The sequence below is a fragment of the Talpa europaea genome (assembly GCF_964194135.1).
Source record: "Talpa europaea genome assembly, chromosome: 1".
NCBI classification, from domain to species: Eukaryota; Metazoa; Chordata; class Mammalia; order Eulipotyphla; family Talpidae; genus Talpa; species Talpa europaea.
In genome coordinates, this window is record NC_140073.1 from 531,147 (window position 1) to 554,051 (window position 22,905).

The window sequence follows — 22,905 nt, forward strand, 5'->3', positions numbered from 1 at the left end:
GGCGGCGGAAGCCTGGTGCCCCCGCCCGCCCTGAGCTCGCGGCGCGGCGGAGGCATCGCCCGGCCGGGCCGATCCCGAGCGGGCGCGGGGGGCGGCGGCGCGGGGGGCGCGGGGGGCGCGCGCGGCCGCGGCGCCGCCGACCGGCCCGGCGGACGGGCGGACGGGCGGACGGACGGACGGGCGGACGGGCGGACGGGCTCGCGGACGCGCCCTCCTGCCGCCGCCCCGCCCGGGGCCCGCCTCGGAGCGATGACATCGACGGGCAAGGACGGCGGCGGGGCGCAGCACGCGCAGTATGTGGGGCCCTACCGGCTGGAGAAGACGCTGGGCAAGGGGCAGACAGGTGCGTGCGCGGGCGCGGGGCGCGGGGCGCGGGGCGCGGGGCGCGGGGGCGCCGGGGGCGCGGGCGTCGGGCCAGGGGTGCTGGGGCGCCGGGGGCGCGGGCCGGGGGTGCTGGGGCGCCGGGGGCGCGGGGCCGGGGGGGCCGGGGGGGCCGGGGCCGGGGCGCGGGGGCCGGGGGTCCTGGGGGGCGCGGGGGCCGGGGGTCCTGGAGTCCTGGGGGGCCGGGGGTCCTGGGGGGCCGGGCGCGGGCCGGCGGGCGCGGGCGAACAATGGGGGCCGCGGGCTGGCGGGGCCTGCAGGCCGCAGGCGGGGCCGGCGCGCCAAGGACACGCGGCTCGGCCGGCGGCGGCGGCAGGTGCGCGCGGCCCATTGTGCGCGCGGCCCATTGTGCGGGGCGCGGGCGGGCGCGGGGCGCGGGCGGGCGCGGGGGGCGGGCGCGGGTGGGGGCGGGCGGCGTCTGCCCCGCGGCCCCGGGCGCCCCTCGCCCGCCGCCCCGGCCGCCCGGGCTGGACAGCGCCTCGGCCTCGGCTGCGGGCGGGGAGGGCGGCCGGGCGGGGCCCGCCGGGACCCCTGGCGCAGGAGCGGCCCCCGGCCCGCGTCCTCCCGGCCGGCGCGGACCCCCGGGGCGGCCCCGGCCATTTCCTTTCTCCTCCCGGGGCGCCGCCGCCCCGGCTGTCCCCGCCGGCCGCGCGCGGTCAGCCCCGGGAGCAGGCGCGGGCGGCGGGGCCTCCCCAGGGCCGGGTGCGCAGGCGGGGCGCGCGGGGGCGGGGGCCTGCGCCCAGGTCGGCGGCCCCTCCCACCCTGACGGGCGCCCCGCTGGGCACGGCGGCGGGGAGCCCCCACTCCCGCAGGCCGGGCCTGCAGACCGGGGCGGGGCGGGTGGCACCTCGCTAGCCCGCGGGGGGCAGCTCCGGGCGGTCCCCTGAGGCTGGCGGAGCGCGAGGACGGCCCAGCCCCGGCGGCCCGGGCGGCCTCGTCTGGGCTGGCCTTCTGTGGGGGACCTCGAGGAGGGCTGCGCGCTGAACCCCGCGCCCCCCACACCTGACCTGCGGGGCAGCCACTCTCCCGGCCCCCAGTCCTCCTGCCCACGTCCTGCGCAGAGGGCCGGGGAGCAGCCTGGCCTCTTGCCTGATGGTCCAGGCTCCCCAGCCGCTGCCCGCCCGGGCGCTGCCCCCCGGAACAGGCCCCAGGCCCGGGGTCCAGCACCCACGAGTCCAGCCGGGGGTCTAGGGCTTCGTCTGTGTCTGGGACCTGGCCCTGCCCCTCCGGCGGAGTCTGAGCTCCTGGTGGGCTGGGGCCGTGGCCGCGACCTGCTGTCCCGCCTGCCCGCGGGCGCTCTGGGCTGCTGCTGGATCTCTGACCTGTAGGTGGGCTCACGGGGGTGGAACAGGGGTGGGGCACGTGAGAGGGCCCCGGAGCTGGGGGGCCCCAAGTCTCGCCTGGAGGAGCCGGTGAGGAGCAGTTGGGTCCCGGTAAGAGCGGGCGGGTCAACGCCTGAGCCAGTGCCCGGCCGCAGCCAGTGGGGTGGGGGTCGGCAGGCGAGCAGCGTCCTGCGGGGAGCCCTGGCCTCACCCTTTGAGAGCTCCCCTCCCGCCTGGGTCTGTGGCGCCCCGTTTCCAGGCCAGGAAACAGCTCCAGGCGGCTCTGAGGGCAGTGGGCCTGGCCCGCTTGGCTGCTCTGCGGGGCTGGCTCTCGGGGTCCGAGGGCGCGGGGCCCGTGCTGGGGCCTGTGCGGGGGCCGGGGTAGGCAGGAAGCCCACGCCCCAACCCCGCGCTGCCCCATCTGCCCCTCCTGGCTGAGAGCAGTGGGTCCCTGCGGGCCCCCCAGGCATCTCCGAGGGGTGGGGTGGAGGCGCCAGGGCCGCCCCAGGTGTGCTGGCCCCGGGCCGGGCTCTGAGCCAGGGAAGGCTTCGCAGGCCCACCTGCACCCCTGGCGGCGCCTGTGGGGGGGCGCTGGGCAGGCGGGGCCGGATGGCGAGGGTGGAGGCCAGAGCGCGCCTGGCCGGGCCCCGGCTGGTGTCCCGCGGGTCCCGGCGAGCGCACGGTGGGGGCGATGCGGCCGTGGTGGCTGTACCCCGGGGGTCCTGGCAGCGGTGGCCCCCTGCCCGGGGGCCAGCGCCCGTGTGTCCCGGCCGTGGGGCGAGGACCGCTCACCGCGCAGCCCGTACGTGCTGGGGTCGGCCGCGACTGTTCGGGACGGGGCTGCCTGGGGTGGCCGGAGGCGTCCCCGCCCTCGCGGGGGCCTCGCGCTGGGCTGCTGTGTGGACGGGGCATCGGGGGCAGCTCCCCTGGGAGGGCCGGGTGGGCCTTGTCCCAGAGGCAGAGTCTGCCAGCCCCTGCCCCCAGCAGCTGGCCGGCAGTGACCGGGCTGAGGTCCTGCAGTGCGTGGGGCTGGGCCTTGGGGGCTCCTCCTGCAGTGGACACTGGCTCGTGCCTACCGTGAGTGAGTCGGGAGCGGCCCCAGGCTCCCGGTGCTCGGTCCTGTACTGCTGGCCAGGGCCCCACGCGTCCGGGGGTCAGGCTGGGGCGTCTGGCCGTCTGGCGGGGGACAGGGACCGGGGCCGTGGGGGCGGTGCGGCTCCGGCGGTCTTGTGGTCTACCGGGGCCGGGTGCTGCGGGAAGCCTCTCGGACAGGCCTGGGCGCCCGGGGGCGGTGGATGGAGGGCAGCCTGGCCCAGGGCTGGGTCCTGGCCTGGGACGGCCGCACCGCCACGAGCCTCGCCCCAGGGCTGCTGGCCACCGAGCTGGCCGCCCTGGCCTCCGGACAAGATGGAGGCTGGGCTGGGCAGAGGCCGCCGGGACAAAGCCGGGCTTGTGCTGGCTGGGCTGAGGGCTCCGTGGCCTCTGAGGGGCCAGTGTTCTGAGCGGCCCCGAGCAGCGCATGGCCTGGCCCTGCGGACAGGCCTTCGCCGTCCGCCCTGGACCTCCCGGCTGGGGACGGTGTTCTCCGAGCGCGGCGGGGCGTGGGGCAGGCGTGTGCTGCGGGCGGCCTGTGTCCTGCAGACGCTGCTGGCCGGGGCCCTGGGCTGCCCGGGCCGAGTCACGCTGCGCCGGGGCCTGAGGACGGAAGGCGCAGGCAGGCCCTGTGCCTCCTGTGGGGCGGCCGGAGCCCGGGCTGTGTGGCCCAGTGATGCCAGCCGGAGGGGGGGCGGGTCCGTCAGGGGCCTCGCTCCAGTGCCGGGGGTGGCAGGAGGCTGCCCTGCCAGGAATGTGGCCTGTGTCGGGGCCAGCAGCGCCCTGCGGAGCCCCAAGCTCTGGGCAGCCCTCGGCCAGGAGCTCCGGGCCAGGAGGGAGGGCGGGGGCAGCAGGCCCAGCCTCCTCCCAGGCGAACTGCGGGCCCCGGCGCTGGAGGGGTTGGGTGCCCTCAGGGGCTGCGTCCAGGCCAGAAAACCCCACGAGGCCTCGGGTGGGGCAGGAAAGGTGCCGCCCAGGGTGGCCAGCGGCACTGGCCAGGGCAGCCCAGAGGCTGGGCGCAGGCCCCTCTCACTGTCCCCTCGGGCTCCCGGTCAGCTGGCTCGGCTGTGACTCTGGTTCTGTGTTGGGGCCCAGCGGGCAGAGGCGTGGGGAGCCTGGGTATGAGGAGGCCGGTAGGGCACCCAGGCCGGGAGCCTCGGCTCACTCTCCCGGCTCTCCCTGGCCCGCCCCGCTGTGGGGTGCCCTGCGGGGTGCCCTGCGGATGCTGGGGCAAGCGGGGCTAGTGCAAGCGGCTGGTGCCGGCTGGCTGGGCCAGGGGTCAGCCGGGCGCGGTGCTGGTGCGGTCAGGGCTCTGGTCAGCGTCAGCCTGGGGCCGAGCGGTCACTGTGCCCATGGGCTCGGCGGGTGGGCCTGCCAAACGGGGTATTTGCTCGTCCTCTTGGCCGCGGGTCTTCCTGGTCCCCTGGTTCGCGGGGGCCGTCCCGACCTCGCCCTCAGTTTCCCAGGGCCTGTGTGTGTCCCGCTGTGCCGCTGACCCCAGCCCCGAGCTGCCCTCTCCCCGCCCTGCCTGCACCGTCTGGCCGGCAGCCCCTTTTTCTAGGGGGGCCTGCCTGGGAGGGGCCGGACGGGCCTGGGACGGCAGCGGGGGACACCACATCCCCACCCTGGCGTCCACAGACGCAGCGGAGAGCTGGCCTCACCCTGACCTTGGGGCCCACCCCGTGTCCGGTAGGGCTCGCGTGGGTGTCTGGCCTGTGTGCAGAGGGGTGCCCACCTGGGGCTGGGACCTGCTGTCCCTCTGCCTCCCCCTGTCCTGGGGTCTTTCTCCCTCCCCCGGGGTGTCAGGCTCGGCAGGGAGGGGCCGAACGACTCACTTCTGCTTTCTGGGTGATGGGATGCTGGCAGGCACCCTACTTGCGAGAGGCCTGTGTGGGTGGGGATCTGGCCAGCTCACCCTCCTGACCCCCAACACAGCCTCCAGCCCTGGGCCCTGGTGCCAGTGTCAGACCAGCCCCCGCCTAGGGTAGCCCGTGCCTGCGGGGGCCCGTCCACCGCGGAGGGACGGTGCTCTGAGCCCGCCGTGTGGGGCGTGGCCTTCGCGGAGATGGCCCCGGTCACTCACTGGCCTCCTCAGCGAGGCCCTGGCACAGAGCTGGCGCTGGCCTGCGCCCCGGGGCCTGGGTCTCCCCGCCTGCCCCGCTGGCTCTGTGCCCAGCCTCGTCCTCCTGGGCAAGGCGGCCCCTCTCTCCTGGTCTCCTGGGAGCCGCCAGTCAGGGCTTCAGAGGCAGCAGGGGGCTGGTGCCGCCCCGGGCGCCGCGGAGGCCAGTGGCCCCTGGGAGGCACGCTCTGCCCCGCCGCCTGGCTGGACCCCCGGGGGTGTGGTTTGCGCTCGCGTGGGGTGCCAGGCAGCCCGGGACCCTGCCCTCTGCAGGAGGCCCCCACCGCTCTCCGCCGGCAGCCTGCAGCCCCTCCGCAGCCCCCCCAGTTTTGCAAGAGTGGCAGCAATCCTGGGGTCCCCTCTGCCGCACCCGCACCTGGCGGGGTGGGGGGACCAGGCTTGGGCACCGCCCCAGGCCTCAGCACCCGGACAGGCCCCGGGCCCGGTGGAGCGGGGAGCTGTCCAGCGGCGCCGTGCTGAAGGCAGCGGCCCCGGAGCCCGGGCAGGCTCCTGCGCGTCCCTGCGGGGCGGGGGCTGCTGTGAGGCGCTGAGCCTCCCGGGACCTGCCCTGCCCCAACCCAAGGGCCACGGAGCCCCAACTTTGGGGCACTGCCTCAGAGCAGCTCCCGTCTGGGCTGACCGGGGCACCCCGGCGTGACCAGCATTTGCCCCGCGTCCCCAGGCAGCGGGACCCTCAGCAACGAACCCCGTCGGGCTGATGGGGTGCTCCGGTGGGGTGCTCCGGGTGGGGCGTCTCCGCATGGGGCCTTGGCCTCGGTGGCCCTGTGTCACACCCCGGCACCCTGCCCTGCTGTGGCGTCTGCGGGAGGCACACGGCCTGTCAGGTCCCTGGGGGCCAGTGGCAGTGTCCCCGTATTGAAGCCCAGGGAGGTGGCTGCCCCCCTCCCAGGCCAGTGTCCTGGGTGCAGGGGTCCTCATGGGGGTCACCACTTTGGGGTGATGCCAGTGGTGCCTGCTGGGAGCCGGGCAGTCGCATCCAGGCGAGGGCCTGGGTGGGCAGCGCCGTGGCCTCAGAGCCACCCAGGGCACTGCCCGCTCTGCCCTCCTGTGCAGCCGCTGCTGTGTCCTGAACTCCTCAGCGGAGGGCGGCGGCCCCTCCTGGTCGTTCGGGCGGGCCTGGGCTCCACCGCCCCACAGCCCCGGCCGCGGCCCGGAGCTCCCACGTGGTGGGCGTGCTGCCTGGAAGGAGCCCAGGGGTGGGGCCTGACCGGCCCCCCTGCGGACTCTGGGGCTCCCCGAGCAGCAGACACGCCCGCTGATGCCCAGCGTGGACTCGGGCGCAGAGACCTGTGCGCCACCCGCTCGGCAGGAGCTGACCCACGGCTCTGAGCCCCAGCCCAGCCCGCCGGCCACCCCTCTGCGGGCCTGGTCCAGGGGCGCCGGCCACCCCCTCCGCGGGGTCAGCCACTGGCCACTGCCCACCCCGGCACCCCCCACCCCGGCACTGACACGGCGCCCGCCACTCGCAGCCTACGACTCCCTCCCAGCGCTGGCCTCGGGGCCCCGGCCTAGCTTGTGGCGTCCCCATAGGTCACCCCCCAGGCACAGCGGGACTCGCCCTGCGGGGGACCCCACGGCCAGCAAGGGCCCCCGCGGCCCCGAAGAGCCACTAGCAGGCGGCTGCCCCGTGCCGGGCGCCCTCCTGCTGCAGGACCAAGGCGCGGCTCACGCGGGCTGGGTTCTGCTGACCTGCGGGTCCGGCGGAGGGCGCGGAGCGGGCGCTGGCCCCTGAGGACGGCCCAGTTTGTGGGGCATGTCGCCAAAACCCCCGGGGGGCAGGTTGGCTGCCCGCAGCCCCTGCTGGGCTTGGGGACACCAGCGGCTTCAGAGGTCAACTGTGGGGTGTGGGGGCAGAGGGATGCCTGGGGCGTCCTGCGTGTGGTCTCGGCGTCTCGGGCGCCTTGGGGGTCTCAGGAGTCTCAGAGTCGCGGGTATCTCGGGTCCCTGGGTCTCAGGTTCCTGGGGGTCTCGAGGTCTGAGGCATCTTGTGTCCCGGGGTCTTGGGGCCCTGGGGGATCTCGGGTGTCTCGGGGTTCCGGGGTCTCAGACTCTTGGGGTCTTGGGTATCTCAGGGTCTCAGGGGTCTCGGCATCTCAGGGTCTCCGGTATCTCAGGGGTCTCGGGCGTCTTGGGGCCCCGGGGTCTGGACGATTAGGCCTCTGGGCGACAGGGAGACCTGGGGCTCCGAGCCGGGGCGGCCGTGGAGAGGCAGTGGCAGGAGTGACGCGGGAGGCCCCCTGCGCGGCTGTGCCCGGAAGGCCCTGGGGGGGGGCAGCCCTGCTGGGGGTCCCTGTGACGTGGCCGTGGCGGCCGCCTGGGCTCTCACCAGGCCCTGGCTTATCTGGGGTTTATCGGGGGCACAGTGGGCGAGGCAGGGCGGGGGGACTCGGTGGCCAGCGAGGGGCGCCCCGGAGTCCTGGGGCCGCCCGTGCAGGGGCAGCGTCTCCATGGCGATGGAGGGCCGCGGCGGGAGCTGGGGGGCAGCTGGGGCCAGGCGGGGCGGGGCTCGGAGCCGGTCCTGGGGGACGGGGCGGGTCTTGGCGCTGAGCCGCTTCCTCCCGGGCCTAGCGCAGCCCCCTCTGAGCCGCTTCGCCTGGAGCGCCCAGCCTCACCCCTGCGCCAGCCCACCCTCCCCCCGCTGCTTCACCCACACAGGAGCGGCCTGGACGGGGCCGGGCCCCTAGCTGCACCGTGGGGGCGGGCAGGGCTCACCCCTCTGACCACGGGCGACCCTGTGGGCTCAGCCTCTGCCCCCGCTGGCCTGTCCTGCTTTGCCCCTGCAAGCCCCGAGGCCCAGGCTGACCGCGGGGCGGTGGAGAAGCCCCTGCGTGTCGACGGCAGCCCGGACCTGCCCGGACCTCCGGCTCCCCACCCCCTCACCTCACCCCCGCATTCCAGCCGCCCACACCCGGGACCCCCGTGTGCAGCCCCGTGTGAGGCCGTGGCCCTCTGCCTGCGGCAATGCGGCTGCCCGGCCCTGGGGCCCTCTGCTGCCGGGGCCTCTCCTGCCCCAAGGCCCTCCGCAGAGACCCCGCAGCTCCCTTCCCCGCCAGCCCACCCCTCCCTCAGCGCCCCTGCCCCAGGTCGGGGGGACGCTCGGGGGCTGGGCCTGCGGGCTGGGCCGAGCCTGGTCTTGGTGTCCCACAGCCGCCTTCTGGGTCGCTGGACCGGCCCCCCACCTCCACCTGGGGAGCCGCAGGCCGGGGCAGCTGGCCGCATGCAGGCCCACGGCTGGCCTCGGGCCCGGGAGGGGGTGAGCGAGTGGGGCTTAGGCTGCCCCAGGGCCCTCGGGGAATGGCCCTTCCTTGGGGGCGGCCCCCAGCACCTGATGGCCCAGCGCCTTGCGGTCGCTTTGCGTGCGGCTGCCCTCGGGCCTCCAGCCTTAAAACAGCCGCTCCGGGGGCGCGGACTTGGCGGGGCAGGCGCTGGAGGCGCTCCGGGGGGCGGGACGGCCGCCCCGTCCTGACAAAACACGCTCGTTTTAAATGAAAACTCATCCGTGCTCGCGCGTGCAGGGTGCGGCGCGCCTAGCGAGCCGCGGACACGTGGGACTCCGCGCGGCCTCGGGGCGGCTGTGGCCACAGAGCTCTGAGGTGCCCCCTCGGAGCCCCCGCGGGCCCCGCCCCGGCCCGCGCCCCTTCTCTGCCTGAGAAGGGCTGAGTCCCGGGTGCGCCCTGGGCCCCGAGGGGTGGGCCCGCGGCTCCTGCCTTGCTGCTTCGGGACGGACGCGCCCCCGCGTGGCTCTGGCGCCTTCAGGCCTCCTGCGGCGCCTCGCCGGGTCCTCCCCGGGCCTCTGTCGCGGCTCCGAGGCCGCGGGCCTGTGGGAGGATGCTTGGGGCGCTGCTCCGCTCCCTCCTCTCTCTGGAACTCCTGCTGTGGGGGGTCCCCCTGCGCCCACAGGTCGCCCGCCCGCCGGCTCAGCAGCCTGTGAGGGCCCCGCCTGCCCGGAGTGGCCGGGCCCCCGCTTTGATGCGCGTTAAGATGCCGCTTGCTTTAACGGCCCGGCCGGACCTGGCAGGTTCTCGGGAGGCCCGCGCTGCTGCCGGGCTCGGGTGGGGCTCCGGGCGGCCTGTGTGGCTCCTGCCGCCCCGAGGGTGAGCCCGGCCGTGGGGACGTCGCTGCCCCGTGCCTGCCGCACACGCTTGTCTCCCCATCTCTGTCCCGGAGCTCTTGCTCTGTGCAGGCGGCGGCTTTCTAAATCCTGGCGAGCAGGCGCCGTGAGTAGCCCGCACCGGGATTTAGAAAGTCGCCACCTCCACGGAGCAAGAGCTCCGGGAGTAGCTCTGCTGCTCCTGCCCGGCCAGGTCAGGTCAGCTTCTCCTGCTCCCGAGGACGCGCCTGGCTGCTTGCTGGGGGCAGGCTGGGCGTGAGGAGAAGGGCCCCGGGGTGGGCGTCCCTGGGCTCCGGTGGGACTCTGATGGCAGGGCTTGGGCCTGTCGGCGGAGGAAGCACTGCCTGGGCCACCTCTGGCCTCTGGGCCATGTCCCTGGCCTTGGTGTGGGGGGGGTCCTGCCCTGAGCCCCCAGCTGACAAGACACCTGGAGCTGCTCAGGGGTCCCCTGGAGGACCTAACCCCCCTCCCTTCCCCTGGAGGTTTCTGGGCTATGGTGAGGGCGAGGCTGGTAGGAGGCCAGTGCTGGACCCACCTGACCGGCCTGCACAGCCCCTGGTGGCTCTCAGGGCAGGCCCCCCACTCGGCCCCCCTCGCAGGGTCCCCCAAGGCCCATCGCAGCACCCTGCCCCCTCTTTGGCCAGCAGCGGTCTCTGGGGGCGGTCCTCTCACTGGCCTGTGTCCCGAGGGTCACTCCAGAACATGGCCTCATTGTGTCCTGCCCAGCACCCCGGCTCGGATAGTCCCCCACTCCGAGCTGTTTCGGCACCTCTGGGTGCTGCAGGGTCTGCCCCCTACTGGGCTGTACCCCCAGGCTGCATGGTGCCCCCAGCACTCTGCCACCTTGGAGGGTCCCTGGGAGGTTGGGTGTGGCCATCGCCCTTCGTGGCCGTCCCTGTGTTCTGGCGAGCCGCTCCCAGCCCAGCGTGACCGGCGCCCCCACTTCATTCAGGTCTGGAGGGGCCTGCGGGCCGTGGGTGATCACTTCAGGGCTCTGGGCCGGCGAGCATGTCAAACCTGCCAGCTGCCTTTGGGCTGTGGAGAGAGGGGTGCCTCACCCTGGGGGACCCCCCATTTGCGCCTCTTCCTGGCTGTCCTCCCAGACTGCCTCTGGGCGGGAAGGAGCGAGGCCAGGAGTCCAGGGCTGCAGGGCGCCGGCTCGGTCAGTCCCTGCCCCAGGCGGGTGAGCGAGCAGGCCCCAGGCTGGGCGGCCCTGGGGGGCACCGCTGTTTCGCCAGGCTGTGCCGCGGTGCAAGGCTGGCCTTGGCAGGGCCTCTGGGCCCCAGACAGTGCAGGTCACGTAAGGCGGCGGGAAGGGCCAGAGGCAGGAAGGGCGCGGGAGGGGTGGGGAGCGGCCTCCTGGGGGGCCCCCTCCTCCTCGGGGGAGGGGCTCGGTTGGCGGCAGAGGGGCTGGCAGCCCCCCCAGGCCATGTTTGGGTGCTGTGGATGGAGGGCGGGAGCTCTGCAGAGGCGGCCGAGCGGCTGCAGCGCGTGTGAAATATTTCAGGGCTTAATTAATTTAATTTGAGAGGTTCCTTTTTGGAGCGTGAACAGTTGTCTCCCAAGAGACGGCGCCTCCGCCCCTCCCGCCTGCCTGGCGCTGGTGGGCGGAAGCAGAAAGGGATCTATATCGAGCAGAGGGGGGCCGGCGCCCCCCCCCCCGTATCCCGCTCCGGAGTCCCCCGTCGGGTTCCTCCCCTGGCCCAGAGCCGCGTGGGTGTGAAGCAGGAGCTGCTGCGTGACGCTGGGTGTAGGGGCGTCCGCGGGGAGCCGGGCAGCGGGGATGTGGCAAAGAGGCTGTTGGGCAGAGCTTGGGGGGTGCAGAATCTGGGTATCGCTCCCCAAAAGGAGTGGGGGGAGGAAAAGAGGGGAGGGGAGGGGAGGGAGGGGTGCAGGCGAAGGGAAGTGAGACCTGGGGCTGCCACTCTGATGTCGGGGGCGACTTCCAAGAGGCCCAGGGAGCCCTGTCCTGTCCAGAGGGCCCCCTCTGGGGGATGAGGAGGCTGGGCCAGTGGGGGTGCTTCTGAGCCCAGGAACCTCGCGTGGCTTCGGGGGCGCTTCCCGCCCCTGCCCACGGGGAGCAGGCCCTGCAGTTGGGGTGAGTGCTGCTGCCTTGGCCCTACGTCGCCCTCCCGCCCGCCTGCCGCCCGCCCGCCGCTGCCGGCGTCTGAGGGGCCGACAGGCCTGGTGGAGTGTCGGGAGCAAGCAGGAGGAGGGCAGGGCCTGTGGCCATTCACCAATCTGTCTGGGTGAGGCTGGGCCAACAATAGGGAGCACCTGCACCCCAACCTTGGGATCCCCCGGTGCTCAGCCCAAGGCCCAAGGCCCGGCGCGGGCCCGGGTGGCTCGTCGGTCCTAGCAGTGCTGGATGGGGTGAGGCGAGCCGCTCACACAGCACACCCACCCGCGCCTGGCCGGGATGGGGGAGCCCCGGGGCCCTGGGCCTGGTCTCCCGCAGGGCTGGAGGGGCGGGCAGAGGCTGCGGCCCTGCGGACTGTGTTGGGCACGGGGCCTCGGGGGTGGGAGGAGCCCTGCCGGGGCCTGGAGCCCGGGTTCGTCCTCCCCGTGGGCCCCAGAACGCGCGCGGGCCGCCCTGGGCGCGGCAGGAGGACCGGCGCGGGCCTGGCCGCGAGGAGCCCCGACCCCGCGGTGCGGCGCTGGCCTCTGTCCTTGGTCCTGAAGGGCCTCCGGCCAGCGCCCCCGCCGCAGGCCCCTCCCCAGCACCGCTGCCTGCCCGGCGGGTCCCCCAGCACCTCTCGGCTTCGCCCCACCTCTGCCCAGCCCTCGCGGGAGCCCCGACCCAGTGAATCAGTGAGGGGGGGCGGGGCTGTGTCAGCGCCCCTTGGAGAAGCCCCGCCCGCCCGCCCCGCCCCGCGGTGGAGAAGGTGTGGGCCTCAGGCCCGCCCGGCCTGCGTTCCCCTGAGGAAGGGGCTGGGGCAGCTGGGCACAAGGCTGGAGTGGGCGGTGCCCCTCCTGCGGGGCGGTGCCCGGGGAGCAGAGAGGGCGGCCTTCTCTGGCCCGGCCCTGCGGAAGCCGGGCTGGCCGCCGGCCCTGCGGCCGCACTACCTCTGGCTGACCCGTCCAGCTGGGCCCAGCTCTCAGCGGAGCCCCAAAGCCTGTGGCGAGCACTGACCCCACCCTCTGCCTCCAGAGCACCCACCCCCTCCGGGCATCTCCCTCCCCACCCGCCCCGGCAGGGAGGGCACGTCACCATGGGCTGGGGGGGCACTGGGCGGGGCAGACCCAGGAGACTCGCGGAGCGGCGGCGGCCCCCGCGCCCGGGCACTGCCCTCCGTGAGGCTGCTGGCCGCCCTCGCACGTGCCTGCCTCGGGGCCGGGCCCGGGCCCCGGCCCGCGCTGGCCTGCGGTGGGGGCAGCGCTGCCCCCCGTCCTGGTGCCGCTTGCTGCGCCGGCAGAGCCGCGTCTCCACCGCCCGCGGCGGGCAGCTCCGGGGGGCCCTGCGCGCGCCCCGGCCCCCCCGCCCTCCAGGAGGTCCGGGCGGGCGGCGCTGCTCCCGCCCCCCAGCCCGGGCACACAGCGGCGGCGGAGGAAAGTGGGTCACCCCGCTGCGCCCGCGGCCTGGGAGCCGCCGAGCCCGGAGCCCGCGGCCGCGGCCGCTTCAGCACCGTGGACAGCGGCCGCGCTGGGCCCCGCCCCGCCCCCGCCTCCGACGCGCCCGCCCCGCCTCCGACCTCGCCGGCGCGGCCCCTCTGCGCGCCCTCCCGGGGGGGGGGGGGCGGGGGGGCGGGGGGGGCGGGCAGCCCCTGGGGCAGACGGGCCGGCTGAGGGCAGGGATCGCTGGTGCCAGTGACCCCCCCGCAGCGCCGCTGGGCGCGTTTGGGGGTACGTGGGTGAGCACACATCGTCCCCACCGTGGGAAGGAAAGGGTGGCCAGGCAGAGGCCGCTGGACCGGCTTCCCTGGTCACCCGCCCAGGCCCGTCCCACCCCGAGCCTGGCCCTGCAGGACCCGCAGCACCTTCCACACGGGGTCCCGGCAGGGCTGAGAGAGCCGGCCTGCCCGGCCCATCCCCGGAGCCCCGGTGCCCGCTGCTCGCCAGCTGCCCAGCCCCTCGGAGCCGCCGGGCCCAGGCACACAGGCAGGGCTGCCCCCCCACCTCCTTCCAGGCTGGGCCTGGCACCTCGGGGGCCCTGCTGAGCAGCCTGGGGGCAGGGCTGTCCTGTGACCCCCCCCGTCCCCCCGGCCACGCTAGGCTGGACCCCTGGTGCGAGCGCCCACACCAGCGCCCGCTCCTGCCCGTGAGTGATGGTGGGGCAGCCCTTCCTGCCGCCCCAGGGAGTCCGGCACTGTGCGGCAGCCCCCTCAGCCGCACCTGGCCCGCACCCCGAGCCCGAGACACCACACCCCATGCCCGCGCTGGAGACACCACGCGCTGCACCCTGGGCGCCTGCGTCTGCCGTAAACAGTAATTAGAGATGCAGTCACAACTGGAAAATAAGAGGAGCCGTCGGAGGGCTGGGTAACTAGGCGCGTGCAGGCGTTCTGGGGAAGCCACCGCCCCACCTCCTGAGGCTGGGTGCTCAGGAGGCTGCGGCTCACCGGCCTGCCGGGGCACGGGCTCCCGAGGCCGGCCGAGAGCAGCCCCAAGGCGGGCCTCCCAGGAGGACAGGAGTCAGGGCAGAGGGGTGGCACGGGAGGAAGACGAAGGGAGGGGCTGCCAGTGCTCGGGTGTCGCCCAGGGTGCCCCCCCCATGTCTCCTGCTCCCCTGTGACTGAGCTCAGTGGGGGGGCAGGCCGCAGGCCCCAGGCCCCAGCACAGCCTCTCCGTGGGGGGTGGGGGGTGCTCAGGCAGCCCCTGGGAGCCTGGCGTTGGCTGGGGCTGTAGCCACCGAGCTCCCCAAGTGTGAAACGGGGGTGACGTTTCCCTGCGGCCAGGCTGGGGTCCCTCCTTGCGGCCTCAGTGGCAGCGGCCTGTTCAGTCTGCGCCCCTGAAGCTGCCTGCGGGGCTTCGGCTCGCCCGGCGGGACCCTCGTTGCTCCCGTCTGGGAAGGGACCTCTGCGCCTGCCGGGCCTGCTCTCCGCCTCCCGAGGGGCCCGGGAAGGGTGAGTGCGCAGGCGTGCGCGGTGTGCGCGCCTGGGTGTGTGCGCGTGGTGGGGGTTCTGGGCACAGGTGTGTGCGTGAGGGTGTGCACAGGTGTGTGAACGGGTGTGCCCAGGCATGAGGGCGTGCTGGGCGAGGGGGCGTGCAGGCGCGGGGTGGCTGCTCTGGTTCGGGGACACGGTGCCTCCCGGAGTTTGCCCGGCCAGCAGGTGCGCTGAGCGGGCCCCACCCTGCGTCAGGAGAGGCCGGCTCTGCCCGGGGCTCGGGCTCCTGGTTCCCGGCCCCGGCCTGGTCTCCTCCCAGCCTCTCTTTGGGGACTTGCCGGACACAAGTCTCACTCTGAGCTCAGGCTTGATCCCCCGATCTGGGCCCCTGAATCACTGATGCCACCTCCCTCGGGAGCCCCTGTTCTCCATCCTGGCTGGATCCCAGGACTCCCGGCGGGACCAGGGCCAGCGGGGGTGGGTGCGGCTGCGGGGGAGGGGCTGGCCGCACGTGCACGGAGGAGGCACAAGCGGGGTAAGGGGCGCGGCCACGGACCATTGCCCCCACCGTTGCCCCCACTGGAGCTGGGCCAGGGGACACGGCAGGGCCGGGTGCTGCGGGCCCGACTTCTGAATCCGGGTGCATCTTGGCGAGCAAGAAGCAGGGGGGCGTGCCCGTGCTCCTGGGAGGGGTGTGGAGCTGGCTGTGACCCCCAGCTGAGCTGGCTGTGACCCGCAGCCCCTCCCCACAGGGCCGCCCCGGAGAGCCTGGGGTGGCGGGAAGGGTCGGCATCCTGGGCCCCAGCAGAGGTGCGGGCAGCCGGCGGGAGAGGCCCCTGTGGCCCTGGCTGGTGGTCCCCACGGGTGGCGCCGTCCTGTCTGGGGGCCCGGGTCGGGGCTGGGCAGGCTGGGTGCTGCCCAGGGAGCAGGCACAGGGCTGGGTGTGTCTGACCAGGGCTCTGGTGGGAAGTTGGGTGACCTCTGGGGCTCCCAGGGTGGGGGAGGCTGGCGTGCTGGGGGTGGGGCGCTTCCTCGGGCCCCAGGGAGCCCGCCGAGGGCGGGGGCCAGAGGGACTCTGGGTGTCGAGGGCCAGGCGACGTGTGGTCAGGGCCCGGGCCGGAGGGGTGGGCGGTTTCTGGGCAGGGAGGGCGACGGGGCCCTGGCCTCTGACGGGGCCCCCCCGCAGGCCTCGTGAAGCTGGGCATCCACTGCGTCACCTGCCAGAAGGTGGCCATCAAGATCGTCAACCGCGAGAAGCTCAGCGAGTCTGTGCTGATGAAGGTGAGGGCCGTGTCCAGCGCCGCCCGCCCCCTCAGGCCACGGGCTGGTGACCCCCCAGCCGGCCCGCGGGGGTGGGTCTGGTGCCCCCAGGGGTTCCTTCTGCCTGCTGTCACCCGTGGGTGGGCCGCGACCCTGAGCCCCCCGCGGGTGAACCCTCTCGTCCTTGCCTGCCTCTGGGAGGGGGAGCCGGCCCAGGCCTGCGGGGAGGTGGGGGGGCTGGGGCTGCCCCGCACAGGGAGGCCCCTCACCGCGCCCCCTGCAGGTGGAGCGGGAGATCGCCATCCTGAAGCTGATCGAGCACCCGCACGTCCTGAAGCTGCACGACGTTTATGAAAACAAAAAATACTTGTAGGTGGCGCGGGCGCAGCGTGGGGGCTGGGGGCAGGCAGGGCGCCGGGAGCGGTGGGGGAAGGGCGGGCGCCCAGCCCGGCCGCCAAGGTCACGGGGCCACCTAGGGGTGCTCCGGGGCTCTCAGACCTCTGCCCCCCACCCCCGCTTGCTCCCTCAAGGGTGGGTCAAGGCCGCTGCTGCCCTGTCCCCTGCGCGCTCAGCCGGCGCATCTCATGCTTGGGGACCCCCGCGTGCCCAGCGGGTGACTTCACCCCTGTACCCAACGTGGCGGGTGGGTCTCCGCGGCGGGTCCGGCGGGGTGGGAGCCCAGTGGCCCGGTCCCAGCAGTCTGGCCTCTGCCGCCCTGCCTGGGCTGTGGGGCAGCGCCTGCAGGTCACTGGGGCCAGCCAGCTTCGGCTGCCCGCGGTTCCTGCTCCGTCGGGGCGCCGGGTGTGGCCGTCGGCAGAGGCTGAGGCTGAGGCCTTCCGAGCCGGGAGGGTCATGCCGCAGCCCGCACAGCCCACCTGCCCCTGCGCCTCTGCCACACCGGCAGCTCGACGGGCACAGCGTGGCCCATCCATGCGGGAGGCGGGTGGCCCAGCCAGGTCCTGCTGCACCCAGTGTCCCCCTGGGGCCCCAGGGAGCTGGAAGGCACAGGAACAAGCAGGGAGTCCTGCCTGGCACCGCAGTTTCCAGCCCCCCCCATGAGGAGTCAGGCTCCAAGTGCCAGGGGCTGTCCCACCCTCCCGGCCCGTGCTGTGGGACCCGGAGGCCAGCACTGCCGCCCCGGGCGCCCCAGGGACTGCACCCTGCCTCCCACACCCTCCCCAGGCTACCACCCCCACGGCCCCCGGGTGCCCCCGGCCCCTGAGGTCAGGCAGGCATCGGGCGGGGACCCCAGGGCACCCCCACGGTGGCTCCTAGAACCCAGCCCTTCGGGGTCCGTGCGCTGGCAGAGGCTCACAGCCCCCTCTCACTGGCCGCCTTCCGAGGGACCCCGGCCCCTGCCCGGAGCCTGGGGCCTTCCTGCGCTGCCCTCTCTGTCCGGCCCTTCTGTCCCGCCCCGTGTTCCCGGCCGCGGGCTGGCACCCTGTCCCAGTCACCCTGGGGACCCCCTCCCGGTGCCAGGCTCCTCAGGGCCCTGCAGCCGCAGCCTCTGTCTCCAAGACCCCCCTGAGGGCACGGGGTGCCCCGCCCCGCGGGGATCGGCCCTGGCTTGGCCCCCGGGAGCCTCGCGGGCAGGCCAGGGCCGGCCGGCAGGTGGGCAGGCTGCCGGTGCCCCCTGACGCCCCCGCGCCCCCAGATACCTGGTGCTAGAACACGTGTCCGGCGGGGAGCTCTTCGACTACCTGGTGAAGAAGGGCAGGCTCACCCCCAAGGAGGCCCGCAAGTTCTTCCGGCAGATCATCTCCGCCCTGGACTTCTGCCACAGCCACTCCATCTGGTGGGTGCCCGCCCCGGCGCCCCGGGAGCGCCCCGCCCCCACGACCCCCGCGCCCCACACAGCCCCGCGGGACTGGGACGGCGGCGGGGGCGGGGGCGGGGGCGGGGGGTCGCGCCGGGGCGGGCGGGGCCCCTGGACCAGCGCGCGGCCTCGCTGCCCAGCCACAGGGACCTGAAGCCCGAGAACCTGCTGCTGGACGAGAAGAACAACATCCGCGTGGCCGACTTCGGGATGGCGTCGCTGCAGGTGGGGGACAGCCTGCTGGAGACCAGCTGCGGGTGAGCCGGCCGTCTGGCCGTGTCCGTCTGTCCCGCGGCGCCAAGGCCCGGGGCCCCTGGGGGCCTCCGCGGGGTCTCGGGGGGCGCAGGGGGTGCGGGAGCCTCAGCCGCCCCCGCTGACCTGGCGGGAGCCCGCGGCCGGGTGGGGAGCGCGGCGCCCGGCCCGGCCCTGACGCCTGTTTCCGCCCCAGGTCCCCCCACTACGCCTGCCCCGAGGTCATCCGGGTAAGTCACCCCCGCGGCCCGGCCCGGCGCGCCCGGGTCACCCCTGCCTGTGCACCCCGAGGCCCGCCGCCCCGGGGTCACCCCTGCCTGTGCACCCCGAGGCCCGCCGCCCCGGGGTCACCCCTGCCTGTGCACCCCGAGGCCCGCCGCCCCGGGGTCACCCCTGCCTGTGCACCCCGAGGCCCGCCGCGCGCCGCCACCCGGGCCTGTGCTGTCCGCAGGGGGAGAAGTACGACGGGCGCAAGGCGGACGTGTGGAGCTGCGGGGTCATCCTGTTCGCGCTGCTCGTGGTGAGCGCCCCCCGCCCCCCGCGCCCCGCGCCCCGCGCCCCGCGCCTGCCCCCCCCGCGCCCCTTGCCCCGCGCTGACCCTCCCGGCCGGCAGGGGGCGCTGCCCTTCGACGACGACAACCTGCGGCAGCTGCTGGAGAAGGTCAAGCGCGGCGTGTTCCACATGCCCCACTTCATCCCGCCCGACTGCCAGGGCCTGCTGCGCGGCATGATCGAGGTGGACGCCGCGCGGCGCCTCACGGTGCGTCCCCGCCAGCCCCGGGGCGCGGCCCGGCTGCACGCGGGGCCCGCGGGGGGCGCCTGCTGGGGGGGGGGGCTCGGGCGATGCCGCTCCTGGCGCCCCCCCAAGTAGTTGGCCCTGAGGTGCATCGGGGAGCAGGGTGGGTCCCACGCCGCCGGCTCACCCCTGCACCCCCGCGCCCAGGCCTCCTTCCTGGACCCCCAGCGCAGGCCCCTGGCGGGGCGCAGCCCCTCCGCCTTCTCTCGCAGCCGTGTCCTCTCCACGGCCCTGAGGCCGCCGAGCCTCGGGGGACACGGCCCCCCACTCCCGCGCCCCCCCTCTCCTGCCCCCTCTTAACAGCCCCCTCCTGCTTCCCCTTCCTCCTCCTGCCCGTGCCCGCCCCAGGCCCCTCGCGCCCCCTGACGCCCCCTGACGCCCCGTCTCTCTCCCGCAGCTCGAGCACATTCAGAAGCACACGTGGTACATGTAAGTAGCCGCTCCTCCGCCACCGCCTGCTTTGCCGTCCCGTGGCCCGGGGCAGGGGGAGGCTGCGCCCACCCCGCGTGCGCTCAGGTCGGCGGGGCGCGGGCAGGAGCAGGCGTGCGGAGCGGGGCGCAGGAGAGCCACCGGCCCGGGGGCCCAGGAGGGGGTGGCTCCTGCCCTGGCGTGCAGACGGGGGTGACCCGGCGCCCGGTCGTCCGCAGAGGAGGCAAGAACGAGCCGGAGCCGGAGCAGCCGGTCCCCCGCAAGGTGCAGATGCGCTCGCTGCCCAGCCTGGAGGACATCGACCCCGACGTGCTGGACAGCATGCACTCGCTGGGCTGCTTCCGGGACCGCAACAAGCTGCTGCAGGACCTGCTGTCGGAGGAGTGCGTGGGGCCGGGCCCGCGGGAGGAGTGGGTCCCGGGGACAGGGCTGTAGGCCCCCGGACGGCCGCCCCAGCTGCCAACCCCAACCGTCCTGGGCCTTCCCATCGCCCTGCTGCAGGGAAAACCAGGAGAAGATGATCTACTTCCTCCTCCTGGACCGGAAAGAAAGGTACCCCAGTCACGAGGACGAGGACCTGCCCCCCAGGAATGAGATAGGTACTGGTCCCGCAGCCTGCCCTCCCTGCGCCCTCCACCCTGCAAGGCCTGACCCCAGTCTGCGCGCAGACCCGCCCCGGAAGCGTGTGGACTCCCCGATGCTGAACCGGCACGGCAAGCGGCGCCCCGAGCGCAAGTCCATGGAGGTGCTCAGCGTGACGGACGGCGGCTCCCCCGTGCCTGCGCGGCGCGCCATCGAGATGGCCCAGCACGGCCAGAGGTGCGTGCATGCGCGAGCCGGCCGCCCTGCTGCCCTGGCCATCAGCGGCAGCACCCCAGCCCTGGCTCCAGCTGGCGTGCCTCCCCCAGCCCTGGGCTGGCCACACTGCTGGTCCGCACGGGCGGGACTGGACTCCGCCCTGTTGGCCGGAGTCAAGCCGCGTTGGCTCAGGCCATCCTGGACAGGACGGGACTAGACAGGCCTGGGCTGCACTGGACTTAGCTGGGCTGGGCTGCACTGGGCGCTGGGCTGGGTTGAGAGTGGTCAGGCCGTGTGCAGTGCCTGCAGCCCAGCGGGCCTACCCCACTTGCCTCTACGTCGGGGTCCCTGTGACTGTGGGGGTGGGGTGTGGAGGTGAGGAGCAGGTCTGGGGTTTCCCAGCAACCCCCGGAGGAAGGCGAGGCATCCGGGTCCTGCAGGCTCAGGCGGGGGCTGGGTGAGGCCCCGCGCAGACCCTCAGCCCGAAGGGGCAGCCGGTGAGGCCCACTGTCCTGACGGGTGAAGCCTTCAGCCACCAGCCCTGCCCCCACACCTGCTGCAGGCGCCGGGGCTGGCCCGGCCTCTTGAGTCGCCAGGAGCCAGAGGGCAGGGCTGTCTGTGGTCACCGTCAGGCCCGCCGGGCTGGAGTTGCCGCCCGACCTCCCAGGCCCTCCCCAGGGGACAGGGCTGGCTCCGCTGCCGCGGGGCTGAGACAGGAACAGGTGCCCATACTCCGCCCTTTGGGCCTCTGTCCTGCCGGGGGGGGGGGGGCCGCTCTCCTAGTGGCCCCGGCGTGTGGCCGCCGCCCTCCCAGGCCGTGCCGACGCCGCCCTCCCCACGCAGGGGCAGCCGGGCCTCGGCGGGGCTGGGCAGGGGCCGCTGGCCGCCCTGTGTCTCGGGCCCCCCGCGCCGCCGCTGCTTCCCCTCCGGGCCACTGGCCGGCCGTCCGAGCAGCCCCCACATCTTGGCGTCTCCGGCCCAAACTTGTCCGCCCGGCGCGGGCCGCCGCACCGCTGAGCTGTGGGGTCCGGCCTCCCGGCCGCGGCGCGGCCGTGTCAGTAACTGTGTTTTCTCACTTTGTTCCCGCTGTAGTAAAGCAATGTTCAGTAAAAGCCTGGATATCGCTGAAGCCCACCCCCAATTCAGCAAAGACGACAGGTACACACTCAGCCCGCCCACCCCGCCCCGGCCGGGACCGGCGGGTCTGGGGCGGCTCGAGCCGGTGCTCCCGCCCTCCCCCTGCGGCGAGGCCGCCCTTCCCGAGAGTGGGGGGCCTGGGGCAGCGGTGAGGCCGGAGGCGTGGGCTGCGGGCCAGCGAGCGCCCCCCCAGAGGGAGTGGAGACCCACAGGCTCTCCTGGCCCCAGGCCCCGTGGCTGGCAGCCGCAGCGGCCCAGGCGGACCTCCCTCCCCAGCCCGGCGCGGGCCAGAGTGGAAGCAGCGGCCCCAGCGGCTCGGCCGGGCCCAGCAGCCGTGCGTGTGGGGCTGGCCTTCTGGGCAGTGCCGGCCCCCCCGCTCCCAACTGCCACCCCCGCCCCCAGCAGTCGTAGCTTAGCGCCCCGTGCGGCGAGGCGGGCGTGGGGAAGCGCCTCTCTGCTCCTCCCGCCGTCCGGCGCCAAGTGGCTGGCTGGGCTGGCTCGACGTGAGGCCTGGTGGCGGGGGCTCGTGGCGCCGGCCTGACGGTGACCACGGCCCTGCCCTCTGGCTCCTGGCGACCGGTGGATGCCTGTGCCCTTCTCGGCCTCCGAACGCCGCGGGCGGCTGTCGTGCGCGGGCAGGCGGGCATCTGGGTCACGGGGGACCGGGGCCGCGGTGCTGGCCGCGAGGGCCTCTGTCCGCCCCTCCGGGGCTGTCGTGTCCTTCCCTCTGGAAAGTGGTGCCGGGGCCCCGGCCGCGGGCTCTGGAGCAGGTGGCGCCCTGCCGGCGTCTCAGCGGGCACCTTCCGGCTGGCCCACACCGCAGACGTCCCTGACCGTGCCCGCCCAGCCTCGCTCTGCCCAGGCCCCGAGGGCCAGCGGAGAGGGCGGGGCCGCCCCACACGCGCGGGTTGGCTCCGGGCTGGCTGGGCAGGCGCGACGCGAGGGCTGGAGCGGGGGCGGCTGGTGACTGCTCGCCGGATGCGAGGTGCCGGGTCAGCACGGGACTCGGGAGCCTGTGAGAGCCCCGACCTGGGGGCCAGGTGGGCTCAGGGCGGCCAGGACCCGGGAGCCCCCGTCCCCCTGGTCCCCCCATCCACCGAAGACCTGACAGGCCATCCTGGGCCTCGGGCCCGGGGCGGCCGCGTGCAGAGGGAAGGCGAGGGACCTGAGGCCGCTGGCCACGCCGCTGCGTTCAGATGTGGCTCCCGGCGGGCAGCGGGGCCCTCTGGGGCCTGTGAGAGGCCGGCGGGGATGGCAGGCCGGCCCCACACGGGCAGCCCCGCCCCAGGCCCGGGGCAGCCTGGAGGCTCTTGGCCAGGGCTGCAGGCCTCCCGGGGCGTCCCCCTGGGGGAGAGGAGCCGAGCCCGAGGCTGCTCCCCACGCTGAGCGGCCCTTCTGCCTGTGTCCCCAGGTCTAGGTCCATCAGTGGCGCCTCCTCCGGCCTCTCCACCAGCCCGCTCAGCAGCCCCCGGGTGAGTGACCGCACCTGCCCTCCCAGGCACCCGCGCGGCCACGGGCCCTGCGGACGGGACTCGCGGCCCCTGCCCCGGGCTGCCCTGGCCAAGCAGCTGTTCCGTTCTGTGCTGTTTGCTCCCCCCGAGGCGCCCCTGCCTGCCTCCCCGGCCCCCTCGCCGGCCCACGGCCTGTTAGGAAGTGCATCCTGCCCGCCCGGCCCCCCACCCCCACCCCGCCTGCCCTGCCCAGGGCCCCGCTTGGCCCCGGCGCCCCGGACCAGCCCAAGCACCCACTCTGCCCCTGTCATACAGGTGACCCCGCACCCCTCTCCGAGGGGCAGTCCCCTCCCCACCCCCAAGGGGACGCCGGTGCACACGCCGAAGGAGAGCCCGGCGGGCACACCCACCCCCACGCCGCCGTCCAGCCCCAGCGTGGGTGGGGTGCCCTGGCGCACGCGGCTCAGCTCCATCAAGAACAGCTTCCTGGGGTCGCCCCGCTTCCACCGCCGGAAACTGCAAGGTGAGGAGGTGCAGGGGGCACGGCCCCGGGCAGCCGCACTCCTGCGGGGGCGGGGGGTGGGGGCGGCCAGCCTGCTCCGGTGCCCAGGCCGCGGGGGGCGGGAGGCGGGAGGCAGGGCCTCAGCGCCGGGAGGCGGGACAGCTCCCAGGCCGCCCGCGCCCGGGTGCCCAGACAGTGCAGGGCGCGGCTGCGGGAGCCCCCAGCAGGGTGGGCGGGCGGGCAGGGCCGCGGTCTCCACCTTCTCCCTCTCTCCTGCGCAGTTCCCACCCCGGAGGAGATGTCCAACCTGACCCCGGAGTCGTCTCCAGAGTAAGTGGCCCCGCCTGGGCGGCTCTGGGCAGGCTCCGGGCCC

The 22,905-nt window shown here is 75.3% G+C and overlaps 2 protein-coding genes across 2 annotated transcripts in view; both read left to right on the forward strand.

The window, feature by feature from the left end:
* Positions 1 to 249: 249 nt before the first annotated feature.
* The window catches only part of BRSK2 (BR serine/threonine kinase 2), a gene marked incomplete at both ends in the record, with an annotated part of 29,214 nt that continues 6,558 nt past the window's right edge, over positions 250 to 22,905 (forward strand). The window contains 16 exons of the mRNA XM_084249793.1: positions 250 to 343; positions 15,278 to 15,372; positions 15,635 to 15,720; positions 17,006 to 17,146; positions 17,308 to 17,424; positions 17,616 to 17,649; positions 17,871 to 17,939; positions 18,033 to 18,179; positions 18,613 to 18,644; positions 18,863 to 19,027; positions 19,146 to 19,243; positions 19,313 to 19,463; positions 20,535 to 20,600; positions 21,991 to 22,051; positions 22,346 to 22,553; positions 22,814 to 22,862. Coding sequence (XP_084105919.1) covers positions 250 to 343; positions 15,278 to 15,372; positions 15,635 to 15,720; positions 17,006 to 17,146; positions 17,308 to 17,424; positions 17,616 to 17,649; positions 17,871 to 17,939; positions 18,033 to 18,179; positions 18,613 to 18,644; positions 18,863 to 19,027; positions 19,146 to 19,243; positions 19,313 to 19,463; positions 20,535 to 20,600; positions 21,991 to 22,051; positions 22,346 to 22,553; positions 22,814 to 22,862 — 1,613 coding nt within the window. The remainder of the gene's footprint in view (positions 344 to 15,277; positions 15,373 to 15,634; positions 15,721 to 17,005; positions 17,147 to 17,307; positions 17,425 to 17,615; positions 17,650 to 17,870; positions 17,940 to 18,032; positions 18,180 to 18,612; positions 18,645 to 18,862; positions 19,028 to 19,145; positions 19,244 to 19,312; positions 19,464 to 20,534; positions 20,601 to 21,990; positions 22,052 to 22,345; positions 22,554 to 22,813; positions 22,863 to 22,905) is intronic.
* The window catches only part of TNNI2 (troponin I2, fast skeletal type), a 171,015-nt gene continuing 159,150 nt past the window's right edge, over positions 11,041 to 22,905 (forward strand). Inside the window, exon 1 of the mRNA XM_084251904.1 lies at positions 11,041 to 11,048. The gene's annotated coding sequence lies outside the window, so the exon portion shown is untranslated. The remainder of the gene's footprint in view (positions 11,049 to 22,905) is intronic.